At 39.9% G+C, this 13,118-nt stretch overlaps 1 protein-coding gene across 1 annotated transcript; it reads left to right on the forward strand.

The window, feature by feature from the left end:
• The first annotated feature begins 11,535 nt into the window (after positions 1-11,535).
• LOC133054374 (olfactory receptor 51I2-like) lies at positions 11,536-12,498 on the forward strand. The gene has a single exon (XM_061139330.1). It carries the CDS (start codon positions 11,536-11,538, stop codon positions 12,496-12,498), a length of 963 nt encoding a protein of 320 aa, XP_060995313.1.
• Positions 12,499-13,118: the final 620 nt, after the last annotated feature.

Genomic DNA, 13,118 nt, shown 5'->3' on the forward strand with positions numbered 1-13,118 from the left:
CCCCTACCACTGCACTTATTCTTACCTTTAATGGCTTAATATAATGATATCCTAATGCTAGCTTGATCTCAGTTGCCCATAAACACATCAGTGAATTTCTCTGGTTTGGCTTCTAAATACTTCCTCTGCTTGGGGTGAAATTTTTGAGGCTGCCATAATCCTTTTCTGGGCTTCCCAGGTGGGTGCAAGTGGTAAAGAACCCATCTGCCAGTGCAGGAGATGTAAGAGACATGGGTTCAACCCCTGGGTCAGGAAGATCTGCTGGAAGAGGGTGCAGCAACCCACTCCCATATTCTTGCCTGGAGAATCCCATGGACAGGGGAGCCTGGTGGGCTACAGTCCCTGGGGTCTCAAAGAGTCAGACACAACTGAGTGACTAACACTACCACTGCTCCTACTATCCTTGTTATATAAAAAGCTAAAATTAGAAAATAAACAGCAAAAGAACATAAAGAAGAGTGGCAAAAGTACAGTTTGACTTTTAAACAAGGGAAAAATTGCTTTGATTAGTAGTCCAAGAAACCTACTTTAACACAATAATTAGGCAACATTTTTGCTTATTTAATTAGCAGTTTTTATTAATGAGAATTCACAATGAAAAAGGAGTTTGTGTTGAAACATATATGCTTTAGCATCACAGCTGATGGTGCAACTGGCAAAATGCAGCAAGAGCTTTTTAAAAGTTATGAGTGTTAATGCTGTAATCTCTCTTTTGAAAATTTATTCTAACAAAATATCCCTAAATGCAGAAAATAAGTTTCTCATAAGATATATCAGTCATACCATCATTTATAGTAATCATGTATTTGACATCCAAGGTTTGATTTATAAAAAAATAAAGAATAGTAAACTCAAGTATGAGCTTCCTTGGTGACTCAGACATGGTCTTTTCACTTAATGGAATATTATGTGAAATAGTCCATGTTAAGGAAATATTTATTATGTGACCTTTAAAGACTCTGCTATAAAATGAAACATGCATATAATGTTAAGAAAAATAAGGATACATGATTGAAACTAACTTGTAAAACAATCTATGCCCTGAAAGAAATGTGGTCAAATTACTAGTGACTTACTTCTGTTTCTATCTTCTAATTCCTTTTTTATGGAGCTCTTGTACACCTTTTATCATTTGTACAAGTTAGCATGTACAACTTTTAAAATGGAAAAAATGAAACTGATCATTTATGTATACCAGGGCTTGTCAAAGACTCATTGTTTCCTATTTATTACCTGGGAAGTTCAGCTTTAAATAATAATGTCAATGAATATATCTTGAGTGGTTGCAATATTCCAGAAATCTAAGTGCTTTATAGGTTTTATCTTATCTTCACACCAACTTTATGGCATAGGGACTATTTTTGTCCTCCATTACCAGTGCAAGAAATAAGGTTTATATTGAGAAAACCAAGGCACACGTTTTGTGGGTGCCGTGCCATGATTCCAAATTAAATTTCATAACCAAATACGGTTATTTAATGTCCATGATGCATTGCTTCCTGTTTAACATCTGCCATTTATTTCCTCAGCCTGTGTAAATCCTGTTTTCCTTCTGCTGTGTGCCTTATGAGATAAATGACTATTTGTGTTGAGAGGCTAACCCTGCCCTTGTTGTGAGCAACAAATCTAAGTTAGTCTTCATGTTTTACAGCCAACCTTCATGGTCTACAGCCTGCTTCTTTCTTGATTAAGGGAGAATATTTTTGTCTATTTATCCCTAACATCTTCTCAATTATGTCTCCCTTTTTTAAAGTGTTTTCTGTACCTGTCAAACATATCCAAGGTCTGAGTTTTAACTTAGGTATGAGACATTATAAATTTTATTTCAAATTTTGCTAAGTGTTATACCTACTGCTTTCACATTCATAGAATCCTATGTGAGAGGTTCCCTGGTCTTCTTTCTCACCAGTGCAGAAAGCTAAATGCATCTTTTTGAAATGGACTATTCCCATTGTAACATTGAGCAGGTCTGATGAGATGCTAAAGTCTGAAGACAGTCACTGGGCCTATGTGTTCCTTTAGCAGCTTCACTGAACACATCTTTTGTGGGTAACTATGGTGCATAAACCATGGGGGAGACTTCAGCCTGTAGGCTCTTGCTCAGAAGGAGGAAACCTCAGACTCTTAGCCTTTCTCCTGGAGAAGGGTCCTCCTAGCATATGATGTATCTGTGAGCATCCAATTCTGATCCCCTGCCTAGAGGCTGTAAAAGAGCTTCCAAAGTCTTGCAGTTAATCAATGCACATAGACCAGGTCTGAGAGGGAGAGAATGGAAGAAATGGATGACTCCTTTAGAAAAAACAAAGGAGTCCTCATGCTCTGTAAAAGTGGAAATTCGAGTATTGGGCCTCACCCCAAATAATGAGGTTGGGGGCCTCATTTGATGAAATTGACTATGTCTCTTCCCACAACTTTCATTCTCTTCTATTTTCCTGTGCATTGCTCTACCTCAGATCATACCCTCCTGACTACTTTCATACACCTAAGAGAATAACCATATTAACAATTTAATAAAGTGTGCCATCTCTCGCTCCCAAATCTCTCACTGTTCACTGCTGTCCAATTTATTCGTATTCCATTTCTGTCTCCCCTACATCTCCATCTACCCCAGGATTTTAACTTTTTTAAAAAAAAGTAGTCCAAAGACTTGTATTCATAGCAACACTATTCCCAATAGCTAAAATGTGGAAACAACCCAGGTGTTCAACACATGAATGGATAAAGAATACTGGTTATATACATACAACAGAATGTTATTCAGCCATAAAAAAGAACAAAATATGATACATTCTACAACATGAATTAATCTTGATAATATGATGTTAAGTGAAATAAGCTAGACTCAAAAGGACAAAAATTGTAGGATTCCAATTACATAAGGTACTAAAAATTCATTGAACTAGAAAGTAGAATTCATCGAAATAGAAAGTAGAGGTTGCCAGGGGCTGGGGGCAAGGGATAATGAGAGTTATTCTTTAATGGGTAACAGAATTTCAGTTTGAAATGATGAAAAAGTTCTAGAAATGGATAGCGACGATGGCTGCACAACAATGTGGATATACTTAATCCCACTGAATTGCACACCTAAAAATGTTTGTTAGAATGGTAAATTTTATGTATGTTTTACTATGATAATTATTTAAAAAATGTAAAACATCACCATCAGTTTTATAACAAGAACATGTTGAAATGATTGCATCTAGATTAAAGAAAGTATTTTAAGTTTTTGTTGCTGTTGTTTAAGTATCTCAAAGAAGAACGTATTTGATCACCATACTGAGAGGAGGGCAGAGCCCTGGAATGAGATTTAGGAGCTCAGAACTCCAGTTGTGTCACTAAGCCTTGTGACCTTGTCTAAATCACATTATCTCTTTGAAGTCTGTAAACATGGTGATTAAATTATGTAAAGTCTAAAAAAATCTAAATTCCATTTCCAATCTTTATTTATTTTTTTTTTTACTTTTTGGCTGCCCTGTGTGGCATGTGAGATCTTATTTCCCTGTCCAGGGTTCAAATCCACTCGCTCCCCACCCCCTCCCCCTGCAATAGAAGCTCAAAGTCTTAACTGCTGGACCACCAGGGAAGTTATATGATGTGCTCTGAACATTAAGAAAGTGAAAGTCGCTCAGTCGTGTCTGACTCCTTGTGACCCCATGGACTAGGCAAGAATACTAGAGTGGGTAGCCTTTCCCTTCTCTGGGGGATCTTCCCAACCCAGGGATTGAACCCAGGTCTCCCTCATTGCAGGTGGATTCTTTACCACCTGAGCCACAAGTAAAGCCCGAACATTAAGAAGCCAGGAACAATTTTAAAGGTCCTGCAAGGCTGAATCTCTCCAGGGACTCCTTGGGAACTGCTTTCTGACCCACATAAGAAAACCAGCCCCCTTCCCTGAGGCCACGCCTCCTGTTTGCCCAAACACTGTATTTATCAACTTGACCTCCTATTCCCTGATTCTACGTTATAGCTCTCTCCAAAAATCAAACCTTCTCTCAAAGATGGGGAATTTCCACCCAGTAGATATGCATGGGCTCTCTGAAAGGAAGCCCAGTCCAGCAGAGAGAGCAAACCATTCTGATCATCAAGTCAATTCACTCTCTGTGAGGCTTGTTTTCCTCTTTAGTTTATTAGGGGCAATAATAGTGTATTTTGTGAGGATTATGTGCAATTTTCCATGCACAATGCTTAATGCAGTGTTTAATACATAGTATGAACTCAATAAATACTCATTATTATTATTATCATTGAGGAGATAGATAATAATCCCTGCTTTACAGGGATAATGAGGTGATAGGAATGTGGGTTTCTGCCTGTGGCAAGCAAGACACACCGATTGTTTTAAAACACTGATTAGATCACATTAGCCTAGGAGCTTGGAGTTTAAGACCTGGACTTTGATCCTCCCCCACCCCTCCAACTCACAAGCACTCACCAGCAGGACTGACTGGAAAATAAGATGAAGGAAGGGAGTGTAGTGGATGGGGGAAGTGGGACTTGAATGGGATGCAATTTGGATTGAAATGACTGATTATATGCACTAAAGGAGAAAGATCAACAGAAAGGCCATAGTTTTCAAAACTGTACCAGAAAAAATGCGATTGCATTCTAGAAGGTGGCAAACTAAAAATGGGTTATGGCCATTACTTATTCCTTGTTCACACAGACCAGGGTCCTGGGAGAGTGTTTGCCTTTTGTTTCCCAATGGCCTGGAAGGACTTCAAGAAGGAGGCCTCTGGGTGCCTGGGGAGCTGAGTCAACTGAGAGAGGTGGTCCCAGGCAGCCCCTGCCGTGAGAGGCCTCTGGGTCTCAGGCAAGTGTTCGCTGTAGTGAGAGTCTCTTTCCCAGTGAACAAGGGTCTCTGGGGACCAAGGACCATAAAAGTTTTGCCCTGTTCCCAGCCATGTTTATGTTGGCCTGAACAGTGGAGGGCACCAGTTTAGGTACCCAGTTACCCACGAGAGCCACAGTGTCTGAGGTTGCTCTGTAAGCAAGACAACTCCCATCCCCCCCAATAATTACATTTACCCCCCACCTCTGAGCAGCACATCATTTGCCCAACCCTGGACTGACAAGAAATAAGAACACCACATAAGTTTGTTTTGAGAGAGAGAGATTTCCCCAGGCTTTAAAAATTATTATTAGAAGAAAAGATTTACTCTCAATACATATTTATGACCAGAGATTACCAGCATCACATATCTGAGATTCTTTCCAAAGATGATCACCACCAATTCTCCCAGCTGGTGCTGGAATTCATGCCCAATGTCCATGTTTAAATGTCATTTAACTTTAAATATTCAAGCATTATTTACAACATTCTAGACCCTGTAAGAAATGAAGAGAATACCAAAATAAACAATAGTGGATGTTATAGTGTATGTCAGATATTACCCAAAAGGAAAGAGATAACAAGTGTTGGCAAGGATGTGGAGAAAAAGGAACATATGTGCACAGTTAGTGGGACTTCGAATTGGTACAGGCATTAGGAAAAACAATATGGGGCTTATTCAGGAAATTAAAAATAAAAATACCATAAGCAATCATTACCTCAAAGAGATATCTGCACTCTCGTATCAGCATCATTCACAATAGCCAATGTATGGAAACAGCCTAAGCATCTATCAGTGGATGAATGGAGAGAGAAAATGTGATATACATATATATTACATATATATATAATATATGGATATTATTCAGCCTTTTAAAAGAAGGAAACTCTGACATTTGTTCATTTGTTACAGGATAGATAAAACTGAAGGTCATTATTCTAAGTGAAACATGACAGACAGAGATAGACAAATAGTTCATGTTCTCACTTATATGTGGAATCAAGAAGAAAAAAACATCAAACTCAAAGAGAGTAGAATGGTTTTTGTCAGAGGCTGGGAGTTGGGGGCAGTGAATAGGAAAATGTTGATGAAAAAAAATATAAACTCTTAGTTATAAGATAAGTAAGTTCTAAGGATCTAGCATGTAATGTGATGACTATAGTTAATAATACTATCTTGTATAACTGAAATGTGCTAAGAGAGTACAACTTCAGTGTTCTCACCAAAAAAAAAAAAAAACTATTTGAGGTGACCATTTAACTGAATGGTGGGGAGTCAATTCTTTCACAATATATATGTATATATAATCACCACATTTTACCTTTTAAGTATATTACAATTTTATTTGTTCATTATACCTCAATACATACATAAATTAACTCAAAGTCATTTCACTGACCTGACTATAAAATCTTTTTAGATGTAGTATAAATCTATAAAACTCTTAAAAAAGTTTAAGAGAAAATCTTCAGTATTTAGAGCAAAGCTTTTCTTAGTCTTGACACCAAAAACATGATTCATTTTAAAAAAAATTGATAAATTAAGCTTCACTAAAATTAAAAATTGCAGCTGCATCAAAGACTCAGTTTAAAGGGTAAAAAGACAACATACAGAGTGTGAGAATATGTGTGCCAATTACATACCCAACAGAGGCCTAGTATCTAGAATATAAAAAGGACTTTGAAAATTTAGGGAAAAAATCTAAAAACAGGCAAAAATCAGAAAGTGACATTTTATGGAAAAAGATACATAGATGCAAATAAATACATGAGATGTTCAAAATTATTAGCCCAGTAAAAAATGAAAATTAAAACCATGGTGAGATATCAATATATATCTATAAGAATAGCTAGCTTTTTTTTTTTTTAACAAATGTGAAAACATCAAATGCTAGCAAGGATGTGGGGAAACTCGATGCTTAATGCACGGCTGAGGAAATGTGAAATGGCATAGCTAGTCACTCTGAAAAACATTTTGGTAGTTTCTAAAAACTGAACATGCAACAAACATATGACTGAGCATCTGCACTCTGGTATTGATCTCAGAGAAATGAAGAAATATATGTACCAAAAGCTTGTACACAAATGTTTGTAGTAACTTTAAAATAATAACCCCAAACAGGAAACAAGACATAATGTTCTTCAACAGGTGAATTGTTAAAAAAAAATAAATGAATAAAAACAGTGGTAATAGCCATACCCTACAATATTGCTCAGCATTTAAAAAGAATAAACTGTTGAAGATGGTGAAATAGCAAGACCCTGAGCACACTTCCTCGCATGGGTACATCAAAATGACAACTGTTTACAGAGGTGGCTCAGATGGTAAAGAATCCACCTGCAATGCGGGAGACCTGAGTTCGATCCCTGAGTTAGGAAAATCCCCTGGAGAAGGAAACAGTTACCCACTCCAGTATTATGGCCTGGAGAATTCCACAGACAGAGGAGCCTGGCGGGCTACAGTCTATGGGGTCGCAAAGAATCGGACAAGATTGAGTGAGTTTCACAGACATACATACAGAGCACATACAGAGCAACTATCTATGATACAGTTTTCCACAACTAAAGATACAAAGAAGAAATCACAGTGAATGGGTAGGAGGTGCAGAGACACAATGTAGTCAAATTTCACAACCCTGGGAAGGCAACACACAAATAGGAGGATAATCACAATAGCAGAGATTCTCTCCAAGGCACAAAGGACCCAAACCCTACATCAGGCTCTCTGATTCAGGGATCTTGCATCAGAAAGATGAACCCCTAGAGCATCTGACTTTGAAGACCAGAAGGGTTTGCATATGGGAGAGGTAGAGGGCTGTAGGAAAAATCCCCATGCTCTGAGTCCCAGTAGAAATTAAAGAAATAACCCCACTCACAATTACATCAGAAAGAATAAAAAAACCTAGGAATAAATCTAGCTAAGGGAGTAACAGACTTGAACTTGAAAAACTATGAAACTGATGAAAGAAATTGAAGATGAAAAACAGATAGAGATGTATACAGTTTCAGATTCCTGAAACTAACACAATATTGTAACTCAATTATACTTCAATTTAAAAAAAGCACAAGCTATTAATACATGGAATAAGCTAGATAAATCTCCAGATAGTCATGCTGAGTGGAAAAGACACAGTCTCAAAAAATTATATACTATACCATTTCATCTGTAAAGCAATCTTGCATTGACAAAATTATAGAAATAAGTAACACACTAGTGATTGCCTGGGATGAAAAGGGGGGTGGGAAACAGGGGAGTGGGAGCAGACATAAAAGAAGAAAAAAAAAAATGAGGGAGCCTTGTGGTGATGGAAATGTTTATTATCATGACTGTAGCAATGCCAGTATTCCTATTTTGGTATTGTACTGTTGTTTCACAAGATGTTAACTTTGAGAGAATTGAGTGAAGGATATATGGTATCTCTGTGTTGTCTTACAGCTGCATATGAATCTACAACTGTCTCAAAAAGAGTTTTAAAAAATAAAGTGTCTCAGTTTCTGCTTTGCCATTTCAAGATTTCTTGTTGTTGTTGTAAGTGATGGACAGCCAACAAAGAAGTGGTTAAAAGTTTGGAGATGGGGTTGATATGAAACACACATGCCTTAGAATGGTCCCTCTAGTATGGTGTAGATGTATGAGTGGAAGCAGGTAAGACAGCAGATTGACCAGGCAAGACTCAGAGAGGGCACATTTGATGGCCTTTGTTTCCCATTGTGGAGCTGGGAGCAGTAACATATTAACTACTGAAAGTAAGATGGCAGATTGGACAAAGAGCTTGAGAAGAATGGTGACAATTTAAAAACCAAAAGGAAAATTACGGAGTACTGCTCAAGTCTTAGCTCAGGTAAATGAACATGAATTTATTTTGATATAAGATGTGAAAGTTGAGTAATTTTTCCTAAGTTTATTTATCACCTATGGAGGAGAATGGGAGATAGACTGGGCCCAGTCCAGCTGGGAGTGCTGTGCTAAGTCGATTCGGTCATGTCTGATCTGTGTGACCCTAGGTACTGTAGCTGGCCAGGCTCTTCTGTCCATGGGGATTCTCCAGGCAAGAATACTGGAGTGGGTTGCCATGCCTTCCTCTGAGGAATCTTCTCAACCCAGGAATCGAACCCGAATCTCTTACATCTCCTGCTGCTGAGTTCTTTACCATCCTGAGTTCTTTACCGCTGGTGCCACCTGGAAAGCCCTCAGCTGAGAAAGTGCAGCCAAAATCAAAGAGGAGAAAAGTAAAATGTGTTCATAGAAAGCAGCTCCAAGTGAGTGACGTTGGTCCAAACTGATTTAGGAAAAAGCTGAGGTCAGAGCTATTTTGGAGAAGAACTCTCAAGAAAGGGAGAAAGAAGGGACACAGAACTTATATGTGGGAAGAAACAGCAAGAAATGGAGAAGGATTTGAACTGAGTTTTGAATGGCTCTATAGTTCATATTGTTTCTACTAATTTTTCTCCTTTTGACCCAGGCTAGGCGTGTGGGCAGAATCTGTGCCAGCTGCCATCTGGTGCTACAAGCCTAAAGTCTTGGAGTCTGTCCCAGAATGAGAGCTGAGAGTTCAGAACAGGGTCTATGGGTCTTTTAGAAGTCTGAGTTCTCTCTACTTCCTCTAGGAAGTGTTCCCTGATGACCTCTGGCTGAGGGCGGCCAACACTACTAGGCCCCCAACACATCACTCCACCCTCCACAAAAATGGGCTGTTCCTGCAGGATTCATCTTGGAATCTGGCCAAGAGGGGACTGGCTTGAGGAATATTGTCTTGGAAGGATTTCAAATGCAATTGAAGTGGATCATCTTTGAAGATAATTTAAACTTGCTGGGGTATTTTAGAATCTATGAGTCTGTCTCCTTTCCTCCATTAATGTTTAATTGCTCCAACCACTTCCCCATTCCAAGAGCTAGCCACAAATTGTTCAGCCCTCAGGGGTCTGAGTGGATTGGCTCCTCTGGGGCTCAGGCCTGGCCTTCCCTGGAGACGGCACTGCAGCTAAAGCATCTCAAAGGCGTCCTGGGCTCTTGCAGGATGTGGAGTGGCAGAGCAGCTGGGGACAACAAGCAGCCAGGGTGAGTAACCTGGGCTCTCAACACACCTTCTTCTCCACTTCCAGGATGAGTGACCACTAGTGCCTCTGCCTCAGATGGAGGTAACAGTGGGAAAGGTCTGCAAGTCAGGCAGAAGAAAGAGAAATGACCATTCTTGGACAATAGGAGATGGCCGTGCCTTCTTGAGAAGAGAGTCTGAAGAAGGTTGCCTTTCTGAGGATTAGGGAGTTTATAGCTTAAAGAAGAACTGGAATCCCAGACCACACTTCCAGGGAGAGATGTCCCTCATAGCCTCTGCAGAAAGGAAGTATATGAGGGGAATTGTCAAGTTCTCATCACATCTGGCATTCATCTTCCTTAATTTATCACTGACCCATTTTTATATCACAATATCAAAAATTAATTTGTTCATGATTTCTTTACTTGGAAAATATTTATACAGAATTTTCTTCTCTCTCTTGAATAATTCCTTATCTCAAAGAGAAGGGGACAACAGAGGATGAGATGGTTGGATGGCATCACCGACTCAATGGACATGAGTTTGGATAAATTTCAGGAGTTGGTGATGGACAGGAAGGCCTGGCATGCTGCGATCCATGAGCTCGCAAAGAGTTGGCCACGACCGAGCAACTGAACTGAACTGAAGTTGTTTTAACCCTTTTAATTTTTACAAAATGTGTCTGCAAAAGCTCTGTGATGGAACTTCTCTGCTTGTTACTTGGCTTTGAATGGAGTGAATTCCGTCAGGTTTTGATATTTGCTCACAATGTCTGAGAGAGATTGGATGGAAGGCTCCAGAACTGACATTGTTAGCAACTTCACTATGTTTTCTGTAAAAAGTTTCTACCAAAATATGCACAATCTTCTGCTCCAGAGAAACAATACTTGTCACCCACCTAAGAAAAAAAGGAATAAAAAAAAAAAAAAAAAAGAATGTCAGTCCTACCTTTAGCTTGTGTTGATGATGTTGACTAGGTGTGACATAACTGTAGACCCCAGGGTTCAGATTAAAGCCCCTTGTAGCTCTCAGACATACTTCTGGTGAAATTTTCTACTCTGCTAAAAGATACTTTTGCAACTGTTCCTCTTACATTCTTTTATTGACCTACCTTTAAAGAGTTTTTGTTTGCTTATTTACTTGTTTATACTTGCTGTATTCAGATTTAAAGGAAAATCCCAGGAAAACAATGAGAGTAAGCCCAGGTCATCAACCCTTTAAGCTTCCACAGTATATTTGCAATTTATTTCCATGAGGGCATTGCGTCTTGTTTAAACTAGGGCTTCTTAAACTGGACTCTTTATGATCATCTCACGTATTTTTAAAGAAAGTATCACTTTCTTCAATAAGTGAAGAGATCAGTATTTCACAGTATATCATTTAAAACTGATACTACAAAAGTATTTAAATTATAGTTAAATATATTATATATCAATATATTTAGATAGTCAATATTTAAATATATCAATATATTTAAATTATATTATCTTTTGCTTGCTTTCAGATGGAATACATTTTCAATCTCCTTCACATTTCATATATGCTATTTTATGTGAACTCATGTTACCTAATATCAGAACTGCTTTTTTTCCCATGTTTTTATCTTGTCTTATTCTTCTGTGCAGATTGAAAAGGTCCCATCTTGCTGGAGATCTCATCCGTAAACTAAGGATGTTCCCTTCCTGGTCCTTTGCCAACATCTCCTTCTTCCAGCCACCTGCTTTCCTGATGATTGGCATCCCAGGCATGGAGGCTGTTCATGGCTGGATCTCCATCCCCTTCTCCTCCATGTATGCTGCAGCCCTCACTGGAAACTGCCTGATCCTCTTGGCTGTGAGGAGGACCCCCAGCCTGCACCAGCCCATGTACTACTTCCTGTCCATGCTGGCCCTCACCGACGTGGGCCTCACCTTGTCCACAGTGCCCACCACGCTGGCTGTGCTCTGGTTTGACTATCGGCTCATCGGCTTCAATGTCTGTCTGGCCCAGATGTTCTTCCTCCACTTCTTCTCCGTGGTGGAGTCCTCGGTGCTCCTGGCCATGTCGTTTGACCGCTTTGTGGCCATCTCCAACCCCCTGCGCTATGCCTCTGTCCTCACAAACAGTGTCATCATCAGGATTGGGCTGGCCATTGTGGCTCGCGCCACTGTGTCCCTCTTCCCATTGCCCTTCTTACTAAAGAGACTGAACTTTTGCCCTGGCAAGATCCTCCTGTCCCACTCATTCTGTTTCCATGCAGATGTCATGAAACGAGCCTGTGCTGACATTACTGTCAATATCATTTACGGGCTGTATGTGGTTCTGTCCACGATGGGAATAGACTCCTTGCTTATTGTGCTATCCTATACTCTTATTCTTCATACAGTGATGAGCCTGGCCTCTCCCAGGGAGCGTATCCGGGCCCTCAACACTTGTGTTTCTCATATTTTGGCTGTTCTGGTTTTCTTCATCCCAGTCATAGGTGTGTCCATGATCCACCGTTTTGGGAGACACCGTCCCCCCATAGTACACGCCCTTGTCGCCTACGTGTACCTGGTGGTACCCCCTGTGCTGAACCCCATCATCTACAGTGTCAAGTCCAGGCCCATCAGGGAGGCCATGCTGTGGGTGCTGAGGGGGAAGAGGAAAGGCTGATGAAATCAAGAAAAAACATCAGAATCTGAGGGAAAACACAGCCAAACAGTTAGAACCTATGTCCAGAAAGCCCATAAACTGAGCCCTGACCCAGAGACATTATCAAGAGAATGACAAGCACATGTATATCCTCAGAATCAGCCCTGATTCTTTACTGCACTCATTAACCTCAGCTTTTTTATTCAGAGTTTACTTGTGCAAGTCTGTGGTGGTTATGTGATAACATCAAATAAACCATACATAGTCTCTTGCCTCCACTGAAGAACAGAAGTTTCTAAATACACAATTATAGTAAGTGTAAGAAGACTGTGAGAGGTCCACACAAAGAGCTGTAGGAACCTAGAAGAGGGCTTACTGCTTTGACAGGAAAAAAAGAGAAAGGAATCAGGGAAGAAGGAGGCTGAAAAGTGAGTAAGAGCTTGTCAGGCAGAAAAGGTAGGCAAGTAGTGCTCAGTTGCTCAGTTGTGTCCCACTCTTTTTGACCCCATGGACTGTAGCCCACCAGGTTCCTCTGTCCGTGGGATTTCCCAGGCAAGAATACTGGAACGGGTTGCCATGTCCTCCTCCAGGGGATCTTCCTGACCCAGGAATCGAACCTACATCTCCTGTGACTCTGGCAC

This window comes from Dama dama, chromosome 1 (assembly GCF_033118175.1).
Source record: "Dama dama isolate Ldn47 chromosome 1, ASM3311817v1, whole genome shotgun sequence".
Taxonomy (NCBI): Eukaryota; Metazoa; Chordata; class Mammalia; order Artiodactyla; family Cervidae; genus Dama; species Dama dama.

Bases quoted from the DNA above. Each gene is read 5' to 3' on its own strand.
- LOC133054374 (XM_061139330.1), top strand. From the start codon at position 11,536: ATGTTCCCTTCCTGGTCCTTTGCCAACATCTCCTTCTTCCAGCCACCT.